The 19821-nt window shown below is 41.9% G+C and overlaps 1 protein-coding gene across 2 annotated transcripts in view; it reads left to right on the top strand.

Moving 5' to 3' along the window:
- Window positions 1-3130: 3130 nt before the first annotated feature.
- The window catches only part of mtf2 (metal response element binding transcription factor 2), a 52079-nt gene continuing 35388 nt past the window's right edge, over window positions 3131-19821 (top strand). For both annotated transcript variants that reach the window (XM_060830594.1, XM_060830593.1), the window contains exons 1-3: window positions 3131-3279; window positions 11631-11858; window positions 13008-13089. In XM_060830594.1, the coding sequence (XP_060686577.1) occupies window positions 11757-11858; window positions 13008-13089 (184 nt within the window). In that variant the 5' untranslated portion in view covers window positions 3131-3279; window positions 11631-11756. The remainder of the gene's footprint in view (window positions 3280-11630; window positions 11859-13007; window positions 13090-19821) is intronic.

Raw genomic sequence — 19821 nt, 5'->3', positions numbered from 1 at the left:
TGAAGTTGGAGAGGGTTCAGAAAGATTTACCAGGTTGTTGCTGGGACTTGAGTTATCAAAGTAGGCTGGGACTCTTTTCATTGGAGTGTAGGAGGGTGAGGGGTGACCTTTATAGAGGTTTATAAACTTATGAGAGGCATGGATAAGATGAGTGAGAAGGGTCTTTTCCCCAGGGTGGGGGCGTCCAAAACTCAGAGGGATATGTTTAAGGTGAGAGGAGAAGGGTTTAAAAGGACCATGAGGGACAATTCTTTCATACAGAGCGTGGGTTCGCAGGTGGAACAGACTGCCAGAGGAAGTGGTGGATGTAGGTACAGTTACAACATTTAAAAGGCATCTGGACGGGTATATGAATAGGAAGAGTTTAGAGGGATATGGGCCAAGTGCTGGCAAATGGGGCTAGATTGGGTTGGGATATCTGGTCGGCATGGACGAGTTGGACCGAAGGGTCTATTTCTATGGCCTAAGTATTCATCTCATTCCAAAAATAGTGCTGGAATACCAAGAGACTTAATATACAATCTTATAGAAATTATCACGCACTTGCATGGCCACTGTATAATCAGTCACTCAAAGTCTTTTTCGCCCGAGTTTCAATGGTTCTTTCGTTGATTCGGCTGTCCAGACTTCTTTCTCAACCGGAGACTCCACTGGTCCCTTAACTCTGGTGTAGTGAGTCCAACCTTTCTCTGCTGTCCTTATCGCCATTTCGGTAGTCAAAAGAGCCTGGTATGGCCCTTCCCAATCCAGTTGTAACTTAAGTCTCTGTCCATGACTTCACAAGGTCCCAATCTCCTGGCCGGATTGGATAAATGGCAAAATTGAGAAGTGGAGTCTGTGTGAGGAAACCCTGTCTCCTGAGAAAAAACAAAGAGGAGGACATGCTCAGTATATACTTTCTTAAGAACAAGTCCTTAGTCTCGGGGATCGGCGGTCCCCCTGTCATTTGCAAGTATGGCAGCCCAAACAGTATTTCATAAGGGACAGACCCAAATCTTTCCTTGGAGCCGTTTGTACTCGTAGGAGTGCTATCGGCAAACATCGGGTCCAGGGGAGTCTGGTCTCTAATACCAATTTGGACAACTGTCTTTTAAGAGTTTGGTTCATCCGCTCAATCCTCCCTGAAGATGGAAGGTTCCAGGATGTGTGAAAATCCTGGGAGATTTCTAAACTTTGTATTATTCCCTGGAGCACCTTAGAGGTGAAGTGGCTTCCCCGGTCTCAGTCTATATGCTCCACTATCCCATACTGGGGAACTATCTGCTCAAGAATGATCTTAGACACCCCACTTGCTGTTGCTGCGGCCAGGGGGTATGCTTCCACCCAACCGGATAAATGATCTACTATAACCAACGTGTATTTTAGCTTTCCTACCCGGGGCAACTCAGTGTAATCCACCTGTATGCTCTGGAATGGTCTTAGCCCAGGGTATCTCCCACCTGGGACCTGTTTCCTTTGTACCTTCTTGTTTATCTTCTTAGTACCTGACTTCTGCAGAAGCAACACTTAGACAAATTTTCCACAAGTTGTAGTGCGATTACAACTTTAAGTGCTGTTTTTAAAGTGTGATTTTTCTATAATGTGGGGTTGAACAAGAACATAACCATTGCATTATAGAAGAACTGACTGTATTGCAGTATTCTTTTAAAATGCTCCTATTGGTTAATTTATATCCTTTCCTACAATATGGCTACTGTTTGGCTATCTATACCTTACCCTTACCGATGTCCTGTTTCCCTTATTGCCTTTTTACTCTGCCCAAGTGGGCTCTTCTTCATCAGAGACAACATCATTTTTCATAACAATCCTCATTCTCATCTCTTATTAACCCTGCTACCCCACCACCTTTTCCTTCTCTCCTGTCTTTCCAAAAGATCAAATATTCCTGAATGTTAAGTTCCCAGTTTTGATTGCTTGTAATCATGTTTCCATAATGGCTGCAAGATCACATCAATTTACCTTGATTTGTGCTGTCATTTTGCCATCTTGAAGGGAGACAGTGCTAGGTGCATAACTGTGCAGAACTATCCTAAATGATTTGGAGGTGAGCACCAATTATAATGCTTCCATATTTGTTGATGATGGAAACTAAATGGGATCATATCTTATGAGCAGAATGGAATAAGTCTTCAAGAGGACTTAGACAGGCTAAGTAAATGAGCTAGAAATGGCGAATGAAATATAATGTTAATAAGTGTGGAGTAATTAACTTTGAAAATAAACAGAAATGAAAAAATTGACAGTTTGGGACATGCACTGAAAGGATCTTCAAAAGCTATACTGCAGGTTCAGCAAGCAACTAAGAAGGCAGATAGTATGTTGACATTCATTTAAAGGGGTTTGGGTCCAACTGTCTTGCTGCAGTTGTGGAGCGCCTTGATTAGATCTCATTTGGAGTACTGTGTCCAGTTATGATCTCTTTCATTAAGAAATGATATTTTTGGTTAACTTGTGACCAGTTTAATACACCACCACTGTGCTGTAAGACCCTCACTATGAGGCCATGTACACACTGTCGATGGTGTGCAACAGGGTTCACCAGATTAATCTTATAATTAAACTTATAACATTCTTATCGTACCTGATGAGGTGAATTTCGGTAGGAAGATTTCCCTGGCTAATGACTCTAGAATCAAGAACATAATCTCAAGGTAAGATTGAGATGAGGTGGTAAATCTTTGGAATTCTGTACCCAGAAGAGTATGAAAACTCAGTCTCTGAGCATTCAGCAATCAGTTGACAGTGATCAGCATATTTCTGGAGACTAATGACATGAATAGACTTTGAGATATTGCAAGAAATTGGTAATGAGGAGATGATCAACCATGATTTAGAATGATGGGGCTGGCCCGATGGGCTGAATGGTCCACTGTTCTGACTGCAAAACCAACCCAAAGCAAGATTTTGCATGCGCCATTCCCTGTTATGGTGTTTTCTCTTGTCTTCGCTTTCTGTCACCTCGTGTACAACGTTCCTTCATGGACGAATTCTGCTCGTTTCTTGCGCTGTTTCTGTGAGACTTTGTTTGTTTCTATTTCTCGTGCACGTACAGTTCTCGGTTACGCGCTGTCTCACGTCTCTTCCCCGCTCATCCTCCCTTCCCACAATGCGCTTTCAGACCCGCGGGAAACCAAAATGGCGCCTGTGTGAATGGATTTGTAAGTGGGACTGAGTGAAGAGGCAGTGCTGTGGTTTCGAATAGGGGAGTGGGCCAGCTGTCCAGAAATCCGTATGTTTAAATTAAAACAAAGGGAAATTTTGCAACAATGGCCGAATGAGGTGAATGCTATTTTTAAATACGGCTTTCTTTCGTGGTTTATTTATTTAAAAAGTAGCGCTAGAATCCGGAGCGCGGGCCTTTTGGCTGCTGTTTCTGGGAGAAAGCATCCCCGCGGAAACGTTTGTGGAACTCCGAAACTCAGGCTCTGTTTAATAACCATCCCAACTCGTTTTGATGCAATGAACATATACTAATTTTAGAGGCATAGTTGTCCTTTACTTTGTTTACGTTGACCGACTTCCTTTGTTTGAAACGAGGTCTAACAGGTTGCAGGGGCTTCGTTTTCTGTTCATTCAGTCGAGGGGAGGGAGGACGAGGAAGCCATAGGGAGTTTACCATCTCGAAGCTTCTCTTTATCGTAAAAATCGCTGTAGGTCTCCACTTAAAGAAACCACACTAATTGTAATTTCGAAGTTCGTGGAATTGAATTCTTGTAATTTTTGAGTAACTGCTACGAAATGCAACAATAATTAATATCGTTGATTGGCATATACACTAGCTAATAGCATTTGGTTCAATTTGGGGTATTCGGCAAGAGCGATTAAATAAAGTTATTTAACTTCTATAGGGAAATTGCACTTTTGGGATAGTACTTTGTAAGGCACAACAGTTGATTTTGTTTTGTTCCTGCCACGTTGTGCCGTATGTTGTCTTAAATTGTAAGACAGCTGAAAATGTGTTGCTGGTTAAAGCACAGCAGGTTAGGCAGCATCCAAGGAATAGGAAATTCGACGTTTCGGGCATAAGCCCTTCATCAGGAATTGTAAGTTTATTAATAAAATACTTATTGATCTGGTAGCAATATTTTGAGTAGATTGTTTTTAAATTGAGTTTTTGTTATTTAAGTCATGTTACCCATCAGAAAGGTACGGAAACCCATTTGGTCCTTTGTTAAATGACAGCTATCGGGATTATCCAAAATGCATTTATGATCTGTTACTACCTGGCTATCAGCAACTCTGAAAATGAGACGTATTTGACTTTGCATAGTCCATTTGTCTTAATGCAAAATTCCTCTAACTAAACTTTGATAATTTGGTAGTTAGTGTAAATTTGTACAAAAACATTGACTTCATTGTGAGAATTGATTATCGGTTTTGCTCAAATTTGAATTTGGTGTGTTTGGAGATTTGCAGAATAATTTCTGGTAGTGCTTTATTATTCACTAAATTGTAAATCAGAATAGACATGTTACAATCTTATTTTTAAGACCATAAGATGTAGGGGCAGAAATAGGCCAATCAGCCCATTGAGGCTGATCTGATAATCTCTTGATTCCGTTACTCAGTAGGAATCTGTCAAATAAATGACCTAGCCTAAACCATCCTGTGATGCAGAATTCCACAGTTTCACTACCCACTGAAAGAAATTCCTCCTCATCTGTGTCCAAATTGAGTGACCTCTTACTCTGATTATGGTTTCTGGGCCTAGACTCTCCCATGACTAGAAACCACCTTTTCTCACACATTCTGTTGAGTCCGCTCAGAATTTTGTTTAAATAAGGCCAGCTCTCATTTTTTTATGTACTCCAAATACAGGCCCAATCTCGACAATCCCTTCATAATGAGTATCATTATGACTGGACTGCCTCCAAGGCTAGTGTAACTTTTCTTTGATCTCATTCAATGTGTTCTTATATTCTTATGAGGGACCTAAAAGTGTTCAATGTTTCACTCCACTGACAGGTGTCTTTTGTAGATTAAGTGAGCATCCATTCTTTAATACTCCATTCACTTTGAAATATTATATTTCCCCACTGAACTTGGATGCTAGATTTTTTTGTAATTCACGGTTGAAGACTCCCAAATCCCTTTGTACCATAGATTTCTGTAGTCTTTCTCCATTTAACTAAAGTTCAGTGCCTCTATTCTTCGCGCCAAAGTGCAGGAAGTATTTAAACTAAATATTAGAGGAGGTAGTTAGTGGATGTTTTGGTATTATGAACAATGGTAATAATCCTGGTAATAATCTTCCAGGAATCTCCAGGTTCTTAAAGTCCCAGAGGATTGGAAAATTGCCAACACAGCACTGTCATTTAAAAAGGGAAGGAGACCAAAAGCAGGGAACATCAGCTATTGGGAAAATGTTTGAGTCTACAATAAAGAGTATGATAGCTGCGCATTTTGAATTCTTATTTGCATTCAGGAATCATCTTTTCACCAGTTTATTAAAAGCCCATCAAACTCAGGGCATTTCTGGACTAAATGTTCAGAAATGACTGCAGACAAATGGAAGGTCTATTAGTAGAGGAGAATTCAGAGGTAGTGACTATAACTTAAATTTAGAATAGTTACAGAAAAGGATAATTTGAGCTTGGAATAAATGTTCAAAATTGGAGAAGGGCTAATTTTAAGAGAAGGCACAGTTTGGCCTAGATGAACTTGGAACAGCTACTTTGACTATATTATAAGTTAGTTTCAGCTTAAAAGTAGGTTGAGAAAATTTTCCAGAAATCTTCACAAAAAACTAAGAACTCAGTAAATAGAGGTGCAGGACCATGTGATATAGTTTACCTGTGTGATGTAAATGTCAAATGCTGCAACACATCAGCGGCAAGGAGAGTTTCCTGAACCAGTTTCAGTCACACCCCTTAGATTAATGATCTTGAATTTGCTCAGTAGCCAGGGATGGAAGGGTGTGACTGAGTAAGTAGAGTCATAGAGATGTACAGCATGGAAACAGAGTAAGGGCATGCTGCAAGTAGCTCACCCCTTGAGCTTGTCTGATAGGTTTGAGATTCTTGCTTCTTATCTGGATGAGTGCTTTTTTTTGGGGAGGGGTGGGGGGTGGGGTGAATGTTGGAATTGTACCAGTCTGTACAGTATTCCATCTTCTGTAGAGTGCTGGGTTGTACTGAGGCTGGTCTGTACAGTATTCCATCCTGGACAGATTTCTGTAGCATCATGGTACAGGGAGCCATTCAAGAGGGGAGAAAAGAAATCTAGTTGCAATTGTCAGGGGAATAGACATGTTCTCTGTAGCTGGATTTGAGAGTCCCAAAGACTGGATTGCTTGCTAGGTGCCCTGGTTCAGGATATCTTGTCTGGGCTGCCGAGAAATTTGAAATGAGAGAGGAAAGATCCATTTGCTGCATAGGTACCAACAATATATATAGGAGGAGGTTCTGCTGAGGCTTGGGACAAAAGTAAAACGTAGAACCAAAAAGTTAGTAATTTTCGCATTATTTCCTGACCTATGGACCAATTGGTGCACGGTCAAGAAGACTAACAAAATAACTATTTGACAGTGTGGGAAAATTTGGTTGAATTCAAGGGACGTTGGCATTATACTGGGGAAGGAGGGGATTGTTCCATTGGGACAGGCTCCATAGAGTCATAGAGATGTACAGCATGGAAACAGACCCTTCGGTCCAACCCATCCATGCCGACCAGATATCCCAACCCAATCTAGTTCTACCTGCTAGCACCCGACCCATATCCCTCCAAACCCTTCCTATTCATATACTCATCCAAATGTCTCTTCAATGTTGGGATTGTACCAGCGTCCACCACATCCTCTGGCAGCTCATTCCATACACACACCACCCCCTGCGTGAAAACGTTGCCCCGTAGGTCTCTTTTATATCTTTCCCCTCTCACCCTAAACCTATGCTGGCGCATTGCATAACCAGGGCTATAGGCAGGGCTTTAAACTAAATAGACTATAGTTGTGGTGCTGGCAAAGCACACCTGCTCAGGCAGCACCTGAGGAGCAGGAGAGTTGCTGTTTTGAACATAAGCTCTTCATCAAGAATGTGGGGGCGAGCTCAAGGTGGGGTGAGACAAGTGGGAGGGGGTGGAATGGGGAGAAGGTAGGAATGTGATAGGTAAATGAAGGGGGGGTTGGTGATGATAGGTTGGAGTGGAGGGTGGAGTAGATAGTTGGGAAGGATGATGGACAAATCAAACACTTGAAGAGGGTTGCTGAGTTGGAGAGTTGGACCTGGATAGGGTGGGCGGGAGGAAACTGAAATCGACTGATCCCGTGTGGATGGAGGGTCCCAAGGCAGAAGATCAGGCATGCTTTTTCCAGTTGTCAGGTAGCTCGGATTTGGCATTGGAGGAGGCCCATGTTTGCATGTCCTTGGTGATGTAGGAGGGGGGAGTTGAAGGGTTAAGCCCCAGCGTGATGGGGTGGTTTGGTGCGTGGAAATGTTCTCTGAAACGTTCCACAAGTTGGTGTCCTGTCTCCCCAATGTAGAGGAGACCACATAGTGAGTAATGGACACAGTTGATGAGGTATTTGGATGTGCAGGAAAATCTCTGCCAGATGTGAAAGGATCCTTTGGGGCCTTGGAGGTGAGAGAGAAGGTGTAGTCGCAAGTTTTACACCTTTTGTGGTGGCAATGGAAGGTGCTAGGAGTGGAGGGTCGGTTGGTTGGTGGTGTGCATTGACTCTACTCTGTACCTAATGTTGTAAAGCCTGCATCCACTCCTCCCCTCACCTCTATCCAAGGCCCCCAAGGCTCCTTCCACATCTGGCAGAGATTTTCCTGTGCATCAAAAAACCTCATTTACTGTGTTCGTTGCTCTCAACATGGTCTGTTCTACATTGGGGAGACAGGACGCCAACATTTCTGAGAACATCTCTTGGACATATGCACCAAACAATCCTGCCAACCACTTCAGCTCCCCCTCTCATTCCGCCAAGGACACAGAAGTCCTTGGCCTCCACTGCTAAACCCTAGCCACCTGGTGACTGGAGGAAGAACGCCTCATCTTCTGCCTTTGATTCCACATAGTTGGAGGATTCCATGTCAGTTTCACCAGTTTCTTCATTTCCCCTCCCCCCATCTTATCCCAGATCCAACCTTCCAACTCGGTACCGCCCTCATGTGAACACACATACCTTTCTATCATCCTTCCTATCTAATCACCTCACCCTCCACTCTGAGTATTGCCATTACCCCATCCCCCCTCCATCTACCTATTGCATTCCTAGCTACCTTCTCCTGAGCCCTATTGCTCCCATTAATTCATTGGGTGGAATGTGAGGACCGGGGATTCTATCCTTGCATTTGCGGGCGTGGTGACATTTGAGGGCAGAGATGTGGAAAGTGGAGGGCATTGTTGATCGTGTGGGAGTGGAAATTGCGGTCCTTGGAATTAGACAATATCTGGGATGTCCTGGAGTGGAAATCTACCTCCTAGGAGTAGACATTGGAGATGGAGGAATTTGGCGTAAGGGAACGTGTTTTTATGGGGGCAGGGGGGATAATACCCTGTGTTAAGTCTGTTACTGGAGACAGATGGAGGTGTCCAGGACGGTAATGGAGGTGCCGTCTGCCAATTGGAGGAAGAAAACCTCATCTTTCAACTTGGATCCTTCATCCACATGGCATCAACATTGACTTCACCAGTTTTCAAATCTCCCACCCCTCCAACTTATTCCAGATCCAGCCTCAACTCGGCGCCACCCTCTTGACCTGACTTACCTGTCCATCTTCCTTCCCACCCACCTGCTCCACCTTCCCTACCAACCTATCACAGTCACTTGCTACCTGCGTCCACCTATTTGCCCACCTCCCTGCCCAACCCCTCTATTTATCTCTCAGTCCCCATCTCCCTCCACATTCCTGATGAAGGTCTTATGATGAAATGTTGGAGTCTTCTGCTCTTTGGATGCTGCCTGACGTGCTGTGCTTTTCCAGCACCATCCTTTTCAACTCTTGCTCTCCAGTATCTGCAGTCCTCACTTTCTCAGAATTAAGAAGTGCCAATTTAAAACTGATATGAGGAATTTCTTCTGTCAAATGGTCGTCAATCTTTGGAAGTCCTTGCTACATGGAGCTCTGGACAAAGTCCTTGTGTATATTTAAGCTGAGATAAATTCTTGATCAGTAGAGGAAACGAGTTATGGGAAGGGCAGGAAAGTGGACATGAGTAATGTTAAATTAATCATGATTCTACTGAATGGAGAGCAGGCTCAAGGGTCTGAATGGCCTTCCTCGGTTGCTATTTCTCATGATCTCGCAAATAAAACTGTCAGAGCATTGGCATTTAAGGAAGAATTAGAATGCAGGGCAGATGTGTAACCATAAAGACAAGGGGTGAAACCAGGACTGGAGAACATAAAGGTCAGGATTAAAAAAAAACAAAATTTATGGAAGATACCAAAAGCTCAATGTGGGAGAGTCCCTAGAAAAGTATGAAAAGTGCAATTGAGACTAAATAGGAAATTAGGAAAGCAAAGACAATGTAGGAGAAAGCATTGGTGAGTATTGAAAAATCAAAAGGTGTTTTTAAAATGTATAAATCGGACGAGAATTAACTGGGGAAAGAATTGGACCCAGAAGGGATCCTGGAAGTATTTTGTGTGCAGACCAGAAGACATGGGCAGGGTCCTCTCTGAAGACTTTGCGTCAGTTTTCACAGTGGAAAAGGACAGCATGGTGTAGACATCAGGGTGAAAATAAATTAATATTGAAAGAAAGAGCAAGTATTAGCTGGGTTTGTCATCTTAAATAGATAAATCTGCAAGCCTTGTTGAGATATTTCCTAGCCTGTTGAAGAAAGCAATGAAGGAGACATTGTGAGCCCTGGCAAAATTTTTGAAATTTTTCTTGATGGTAGGTGAGGTGCTAGAGGACTGGAGGACTTTTCACAATGTCCCATTATTAAAAAATGGTGTTAGGTAAATTACAGAAAAAAGTGAGGACTGCAGATGCTGGAGACCAGAGTTGAAAAACGTGCTGGAAAAACACAACAGGCTAGGCAGCATCCGAGGAGCAGGAGAAGTGGGGGTGGGGTTGTTATTAGCATCAGAGGTACAAAATATTGCTGCACTTGGAGAGACATTAATCAGGCAAAGACAGTATGAATTTGTGAAGGAAATGTTGTGTCTGACAAATTTAATCTTTTTTTGAGGAGGAAACTTAGAGTGTTGATTAAGGTGATGCATTTGATGTGATCAACAAGAACATTAGCCAGGCTTTTGATAAGGTCCCTCACTAGCTAAAACCAAAATACAGCCCATGAGATCCAAGGACAATTATCATAATGGATCCAAAATTGGCTGAGATGCAGGAAGCAGAGAGTGGTTAAAGGATGTTTGTGTTTGAAGTGTATTTTCAGTGAAGTTCCACAGGACTTCACACGGTGTGTATTAATGATTTGGACACACATGTTGGAGGTATGATCAAGACATTTTTGGATATCATGACAATTGATAGGGTGGTAAATAATGAGGAAGATGGCCATAGACTGTTAGAGGACATTATCAGAGTTGTCAGGTGGTCAGAGCAATGGTAAATGGAATCAACCTGGAAATGTGAATAATGCAGTTGGGCAGGCCTAACAAGCCAAGGGATTATATGATGAGCGGTAGGATTCTGTAAAGTACTGAAGATCAGAGGGACCTTGATGTGCACATCCATAGATCCTTGAAGATGGTGCAGCTGGTAGATAATGCGCTTAAGAAGACAACTCGGATTCTTGCCTTTATTAGCTGAACCATAAATTACCAAGGTTTGGAGATTATGCTGGAGCTAGCAGGATCACAACTGGAGTACTGCATGAAATTCGGATCATTAATATAGAAGGCTGTGATTGCACTGCAGAGGATGCAGACGAGGTTTACCAAGATGCTGTCTGGGTTTGAGTATCTGAGCTAGATTGCACAGACAGGTATTGTTTTCCTTGGAGTAACAGTCGATGAGAAGGTGCCTGATGAAAATTACGTTTAAGACGATGAAGAGCATAGGCATGAAGGGTGGTTAGGAAGGCATTCTCTCCAGTAGTAGCGGACTCTCCAACCAGGGAACATGGATTTGGATAAGAGGTAAAAGGCTAAGAGGAGAATCGAGGAGAAATGTATTCACTTGGGAATGTTGGTGTCTGGAACTCATCTTGTTGTTTGTCCAAATGCTTATCAGTGAACTTATATACCAAGCATTGAGAGGTCATCAAATCATTTAATGAGGTATTGTTGTTTCTAATCTTGCATTTTTAGCAGATACACTGAATGTAACAAATCAGAGCAACTTCCCTTTCTAACCCAGGGGAAATTGATTTGTGTACTTGTTCCATAGTGTATTTTGATTTAGCTAACCTAGCAAAGACTGAGAAATAAGCTGGAATTTGTGATAAGCTTGGAATTTGTGATTTGTACTGTATTGGTAACTTGAAACAAGGAGAGCTATTTGGGGTAGGGTGCATTGCTTTTTTGCAAAACTTTCCTTCGTTTTGTAAGAAGTTATAATGAAGTTAATTTCAAAAGGCCAAGTGTGATCAAATTTGTTAACTTGTACTAGACAAATGGTAACTTCATGCACATCATCAGTAATTTACAGTGGCAAATGAAACAGAAATGAGTTGTTCTGGAATGGCTCATTTTGAACTTTAAATTTCAGTTGATGATGCTATTTTCCTGATGGACAAAGACACTACGGGATCAGGTAACTCATCTCTCCACCAGCGATCTCCCTCCTGTCGAAACCAGAAGACACCAGTGTCCTCTGTTCAATTGTCATTGCGGGATGGATCAGAAGGAAAAAAAACCTGTATGCAAGTTTGAGGAAGGCCAAGATGTCCTAGCCAGGTGGTCAGATGGCTTATTTTACCTTGGAACTGTCATAAAGGTGAATAACTATGCTTAAGTTTGACAAAAGCAGGCAGCACATCATTTTGAAGCACTCTTGATTTATGTGGAACACTCTTGAGTTAGTCATGTAAAAGAAATTTTTCCAATATTGAGCAGGACAATGGATAAATGCTAAATCCAAGAATATTATTTACTTTTGTATTAAACGTTTCGATACTTAGCAGAGAAATATTTTAGCCATTACAGGCGTTCTGCTGGTAACAATGAGTAGACAAGTCCTGATGAGCATTTACTAAAAGTGACCAGACATAAGGGAATTAGAGTACTAGAAATACCCCCACCCCAAATATGTACAACAGTTTGATAGTTGCATGCTCTCTACTCTTTCCATTGGATTCAGCTGCCGCTCTCTTTGGTCTCCTTATTGTGATCTGTGATTGTGTACTACGGTGCAGGGTGCTATTCCTGTTCTTGATTATTTTTTATATGATGCTAGCTGCCCCTGCTATCTTCTTTGCTTACCTGCTCGCCATTGCTGTTAGCTGCAGTGTTTTGAACTTCATGGATGGTTGTAACCTTGATTCAAAGACTTTTCCTGATCATTCAAAAAAAATTTTCCTTTTCATCTAATGATCCTAATAAGCAAAGGCAATTTCAATTATTTAGATCCCAAAGCTCAAAATGCTGAAACACACTATTTGCGCAAGAGAAGAAAATGACTTCCCCAGGGATTAGATTGGGAGGTGCTGATCATTCTGCTTTATTTACATGATTACGTGAATTATATCAGTGGTTGTACCCCAGTTTTGTAAAACAGCTGTTGTTTGAAACAATTATTTGTCACTCAAGGATGGGTAATTACCAGTAGAAATGTTTTAAATTTGTACCTTTTTTTATTTTTATTTTTGATCTTAATGGCAAACGTTAAACAGTATTTCATTTCTAAACCTTTGGATGGGATGTGAGATGTCCATTCTACAAATGATGCTTATTGAACCTCATGCCAGACTAGTTTGTTGAGAATAATAGGTTTAAAAATGAAGATGACAGCATTGAAATAATGCAGATTTTTTTGTCTTCCAAGAGCACACTGGGGAGTATTGTGATAGAAATCTAGTTTGATGGAATTAATCTACACAATTCTACAAAAGAGAAAACCTGAAGCTCCTTCTAATTTTAATTAAAGGTGAACAAACAGAAAGAGAGCTGCTTTGTCATCTTTGAAGACAGTTCAAAGTCCTGGGTCTTGTGGAAGGACATACAGACTGGTAAGGTTTTGTAAACAAAAGTATTCTTCATGTGATAGATGTGATTTGCTGTAGAGTATAGAATCTCATGTTTCTGTTTTTTGTATACACAAGTACTTAAGGATGAGAATTCCTTGTTTTTTCCAAATGATGTGCATTTTAATTGTGATTCTTGTATATCTTTTATAGCTTCCAAAGTTACAGTAGAGCAAAGTAAGTTTAATCCGTCAAGGGCAAGTTGCACACCCATTCATAATTTTCTTCTTATAATTTCCTTGCCTCATCTCCAGGAGGCATTGCCTTATAGTAAACTGAGTTAATACTGAAATCATCCATGAGGTCAAGGATGACTTTCTTGCAGTCCGGTTTGATCTATTCTGAGGTGGTTGATAAATCTAATGTGCAATTAGTAGATTTGGTTAGACATGGGGCAGGTGGCGTTTGAAGAATTCAGTAGATCAGGAATTTTGAAGTTGTCTCCTCTATATCCAATACCTCAGTTTCCCAGCTAGACGCTGATGATGAAGTTTCTGTTATTGGTGCCTTCCCAAATATACCTAATTTATTTGCCAGTCAGCAGCATGGAATTCCGATAAGTTGGCAGGTATTTTTGACCTCTGCAGCAATGGTTTGAGGATACCTCTAAAGCATTCCTGTTGTCCTGCTGAAAGTCTCTTGTTGTACCTGAATTCTGAATAGACAGCCACTTCATATGTCTGGTATTGAATATGTCCTCCCAGTGAAGCTGGTTTCAAGTGATTAGTACCTTGACATGCGGTATGTTGGCTTAGCAGAGGATGCTGCAGTTGGGGCCACCTTTCCTGCAGCTGGATGTTAGAGGGTGTTATATATGAAGACATTGCTGATAGTCCGTCTGTAGTGTTTTGGCGCTACCTACTGTTGTCCAAATCTCTGATATGTATAGGAGTGTGGGAATTGCTGTTCCCTGGTAAACTATCATCTTGCTCAAGTTCTCTTATACCCCAATCAGCTGGCTCATTAGAAGTGAGAGTGAATTTTGTTTTTTTTTATTTGCCCTTGTTGAGAGGTGCATCTCAACATACAGAAAATGTCTGCATTATCCGGAATCATCTTGATCTTAATTGATAGGATAAGGTGGTGTGTTGTTGTTCAGAAGGAGGATATGCTGAAAACATTGAAAAACATAAGGATAGATAAGTCCCATGGGCCAGATGGGATATACCCAAGGTTCTCCATGAAGTGAGGAAAGAGATTGCTGAGCCTTTGGCGATGATCTTTGCATCATCACTGTCTTTTGGAATTGTTCCAGATGATTGGATGGTGGCAAGTGTTAGTCCCTTGTTTGAGAAAGGGATTAGAGATAGTCCTCGGAATCATAGACCAGTCAGTCTTAGTCTGTGATGGACGGATTATTGAAGAGGTTTCTGAGAGACAGGATTTATGATTATTTGGAAAACCATAGCTTGATTAGAGATCATCAGCATAGCTTTGTGAGGGGCAGAGTTGAGAATGTGGTGTTATTCCCTTGTTTGAGAAAGGGAATAGAGATAGTTCTAGGAATTATAGACCAGTCAGTCTTAGTCTGTAGTGGGCAGATTATTGAAGAGGGTTCTGAGAGATGATTTTCCTGCTCCTCGGATGTTGCCTGACCTGCTGTGCTTTTCCAGCACCACAGTCTTGACTCTAATTGCCAGCATCTGCAATCCTCACTTTCGCCTTATTGAATTCTTTGAGAATCTGACTAAACCCCATTGAAGGTAGATGTGGTGTACATTGATTTTAGCAAGGCTTTTGTTAAGGTTCCCCATGGTCGGCTTATTCAGAAAGTAAGGAGGCATGGGATACAGGGAAATTTTGGCTGTCTTGATACAGAATTGGCTGGCCTATAGAAGACAGAGGATGGTAATAGATGGAAAGTATTGAGCCTGGAGTTCAGTGGCCAGTGGTGTTCTGCAGGGATCTATTCTGGGACCTCTGCTCTTTGTGATTTTTATAAATTAGTTGGATGAAGAAGTGGAAGGGTAGGTTAGTAAGTTGCTGATGACACGAAGGTTGGTGGAGTGGGAGATAGTGTGGACTGTCGTTGTATGTTGTAACGGGACATTGACAGGATGCAGAACTGTGTTGAGAAGTGGCAGATGGAGTTCAACTTGGAAAAGTGTGAAGTGATTCACTTTGGAATGTCCAATTACCATGTAGAATACAGGGTTAAAGGCAGGATTCTTGCCAGTGTGGAGGAACCGTGGGTTCTTGGGGTCCATGTCCACAGATCCCTCAAAGTTGCCACCCAAGTTTGATAGGGTTGTCAAGAAGGCATATGGTGTGTTGGCTTTCATTAGCAGGGGGATCACGTTTAATAGCCACGAGGTTACGCTGCAGCTCTGTAGAGTCCTGGTTAGACCACCCTTGGAATATTGTGTTAAGTTTGGTTGCATCATTATAGGATGACTGTAGAAGCTTTAGAGAAGGTGCAGAGGAGATTTTCCAGGATGCTGTCTGTATTGGAGGGCAGGTCTTATGAAAAAAGATTGGGGGAGCTATGCAATTTCTCGTTGGAGCGAAGTAAGATGAGAGGTGACTTGACAGAGGTGTGCAAGATGTTGAGAGGCATAGAGTGATTAGTCAGAAATGTTTTCTCACGGCAGAATTGGCTATCACAAGGGGCCATCATTTTAAAGTGATTGGAGGAAGGTTTAGGGTAGATGTCAGAGATGTTCTTTGCTCAGAGCTTTAGGGCATGGCATGCATTGCTAGCAGTGGTGGTAGAATCAGATACATTCTGACAAGTAAGCGACATGTAAGCGACTCTTGGATAGGCACATTGATAAAAGCAAAATAACAGGTATGTAGGTTAGTTTGATCTTAAAGTAGGATAATAAGTCGGCACAACATCGAGGGCCGAAGGGCCTGTACTGTTCTATGTTATGCAAGTTGATTGGAAGAGGATCTTAATTTTTCAGGTGTCCAGTGTAAATGTCTTGGGATTCTCCTTGATTCTACTTGCGCAGGACGTTTTATTACCCCTTTTTAAGCCCTCCTTTGCTACGTTTTTTTCCTCAAGGGCCTTGTCTGATTTCAGGTTCCCAAACCTTACATATGCTTCCTTTTCCTTTTTGGCTAATGCTTCATATCTGAATTATGAATGCAGGTGACATTAACCCAGGGTAAATCCTGGCTTGTTTGATCCTAACTTGATTTGTTTTAACTCTGGAGGTCAGTTACAAAACATGTTCTTAATAGGCAGCCGGTCTACTTTTAACACAATAAAACTTCTGTTAAACAAGAAAAAAAAAGAAATTGCATTGCTTTAAACAAAATGAAAGGGTAGAAAGATTTGTGGAAGATGTCAGATTCCACTTCATGCTTACTGCTTTTTATCACAATATCGTTACACTGGTGAAAAGTCAGCACTTTGCCTGTTCCAGCTCAGGCTGGGACAGCTACCCAGTGGTTTCCTTATGGTGAATTTCTGAGCAGTTGTGGTAAGCTTTTGCCTTCATCTGGTATTTCTTCCTGAAACAAACTACAATGTCAGTTCTCAATGACTTCTACCTGCACAGTAAGCCCATGTGAGTTTCCAAAATTTTTTCTAACACATACCCATACTGACTTTTTGGGTTGTTCTGTTTATTGCAAGTATGGACACATGTCAGTGGGCACCAGCAGTTTATTTTTCTGCACCTGTTCAGTGTACTGAACTGTTCACCTCACTGTACAATCTTATTAAAATGCATGCAAATTAAATAAATCTCAACTCTCAAATGAAGCTCAATTGCATTTAATTAACTAAGTAATGGATGGTAAACAAAGCGAAAAGTGAACCACTTGAAATCAAATTATTATATAAAATGGCCTGGAAGCATTTGCATTGTACTATAGATCATAAAATGTGCAATAAATAAAGTTGTAGATTATTCATATTGTACTGCTACTATTATTTTTTTGACACTAACTACTTGCTCCCCAGATATTTACCACTGACTTATTATGTACATAGTGATGTAACAATTCTTTCTCTTGGCCTACTCGTGAGTTCAGGAAACTGAGTCTCACAAAAGTAAGAGATGACCACAAGGAGGAATGACTGAAAAGCATCAATTGCAATGCCAAAAATATGAATTAAAATGATGGGAATCAGTTTAGTTCTCAATTGAAGAGAGATTCACAATTGCTGTAAATGTATTTCAGGCTGGTGACCCAAAGAATTTTTGTCTTGAGTTGAGTGGAACAAAATTAAATGATCAATCTTACCTTTCCTTATGTTTGGGATGGACTCCTATTTGTGAGCAATGTCAAATGCATAATAAAAAACCTTAGTTCAGGGAAAACCACAAACCTATTGTTGCTCCTGCTGAACAGGAACTAAGCAACTGCAATTCCAAGTACCTTTGAGCATGATGCAAGATGTGCTGGAATCATGGGTTTATGCCTGACAGTTGTTGCTCTCCTCTCTTAATTTCCTTTGCTTGTATATAATTCAGCAGATGATGTTGCATTGTTACTTGTATTACATGCATTCTCTGAATTGAACCAGAATTGCATGCAATATTCTAACAGTGGCTTTACCAGCGTCTTGTACAGCTGCAACATGACCTCCCAACTCCTGTACTCAATACTCTGACCAATAAAGGAAAGCACACCAAACACCTTCACTATCCTATTTACCTGCGACTCCACTTGCAAGGAGTTATGAACTTGCACTCCATGGTCTCTTTTTAGAACATAGAAAAATACAGCGCAGTACAGGCCCTTCGGCCCTCGACGTTGCGCCGACCAAATCCTACCTAACCTACACTAGCCCAATAACCTCCATATGCTTATCCAATGCCCGCTTAAATGACCATAAAGAGGGAGAGTCCACCACTGCTACTGGCAGGGCATTCCATGAACTCTCAACCCGCTGAGTAAAGAATCTACCCCTAACATCTGTCCTATACCTACCACCCCTTAATTTAAAGCTGTGTCCCCTAGTAACAGCTGACTCCATTAACAGAAAAAGGTTCTCAGTGTCTACCCTATCTAAACCCCTAATCATCTTGTACACCTCTATCAAATCTCCCCTAAACCTTCTTTTCTCCAATGAGAACAGCCCCAAGTGCCTCAGCCTTTCCTCATACGATCTTCCTACCATGCCAGGCAACATCCTGGTAAACCTCCTCTGCACTCGTTCCAATGCCTCCACGTCCTTCCTATAGTATGGCAACCAAAACTGCACACAATACTCCAGATGAGGCCGCACCAGAGTCTTATACAACTGCAACATGACCTCAGGACTCCGGAACTCAATTCCTCTACCAATAAAGCCCAGTACACCGTATGCCTTCTTCACAGCACTATTTACCTGGGTGGCAACTTTCAGAGATCTGTGTACATGGACACCAAGATCCCTCTGCTCATCCACACTAGCAAGTAGCCTACCATTAGCCCAGTAATCCATCTTCTTGTTACTCCTACCAAAGTGAATGACTTCACACTTAGCTACATTGAATTCCATTTGCCACCTTTCTGCCCAGCTCTGCAACTTATCTATATCCTGCTGTAACCTGCCACATCCTTCTTCGCTGTCCACAGCTCCACCGACTTTCGTGTCATCCGCAAACTTGCTCACCCAGCTTTCAAGCCCCTCCTCTAGATCATTTATAAAGATGACAAACAGATGCTCCCTAGGACCTTACCATTAAGTGTATACGTGCTGCTAAGACTTGCTTTCCCAAAATGCAGCACCTCACATTTATCTGAATTAAACTCCACCTGTCACCTCTCAGTCCATTGGCCCATCTGGTCCAGATCCTGTTGTAATCTGAGGAACCCTCTTCGCTGCTCCCTACACCTCCAATGTTGGTGTCACCTGCAACCTTACTAACTGTACCTCTTATGCTTGCATCCAAATCATTTATTTAAATGACAAAAAGTAGAGGATCCAGCACCGATCCTTGTGACATTCCACTAGTCACAGGCCTCCAGTCTGAAAAACAACCCTCCACCACCACCCTCTGCTTTCTACCTTTGAACCAGTTCTGTATCCGATTGGCTAGTTCTCCCTGTATTCCGTGAGATCTAACCTTGCTAATCAGTCTCCCATGGGGAACCTTGTCGAACACCTTGCTGAAGTCAAAATAGATCACATCTACCGCTCTATCCTCATCAGTCCTCTTTGTTACTTCCTCAAAAAGTTCAATCAAGTTTGTGAGACATGATTTCCCATGCGTAAAACCATGTTGACTATCCCTAATCAGTCCTTGCCTTTCCAAATACATGTACATCGTGTCCTTCATGATTCCCTCTAACAACTTGCCCACCACTGACGTCAGGCTCACTGGTCTATTGATCCCTGACTTTGTAATATGGACATTTTGCAAGATGTCACCATGTATTTCCCTACAGTCTATATCTTCCATATCCTTTTCCACAGTAAATACTGATGCAAAATACTCATTTAGTATCTCCCCCATTTTAACAGGCTGGGGCTGTTTTCCAGGAGCATCGGAGGCTGAGGGGTGACCTTGTTAGATGCTTAAAAAATTAAGGGGCATGGATAGGGTAAATAGGCAAAGTCTTTTCCCTGGGGTTGGGGGGTCTCCAGAACGAGAGGGCATAGGTTTAGGGTGAGAGGGGTAAGATATAAAAGAGACCTACGAGGCAACTTTTTCACACACAGGGTGGTATGGGTATGGAATGAGCTGCCAGAGGAAGTGGTGGAGGCTGGTATAATTGCAACATTTAAGAGATATTTGGATGGGTATATGAATAGGAAGGGTTTGGAGGAATATG

The sequence above is a fragment of the Hemiscyllium ocellatum genome, chromosome 9 (genome assembly GCF_020745735.1).
Source record: "Hemiscyllium ocellatum isolate sHemOce1 chromosome 9, sHemOce1.pat.X.cur, whole genome shotgun sequence".
In the NCBI taxonomy this organism is placed as follows: Eukaryota; Metazoa; Chordata; class Chondrichthyes; order Orectolobiformes; family Hemiscylliidae; genus Hemiscyllium; species Hemiscyllium ocellatum.
Note: the sequence above shows the minus strand (reverse complement) of the source record. Positions and strands in the feature narration are given on the sequence as shown.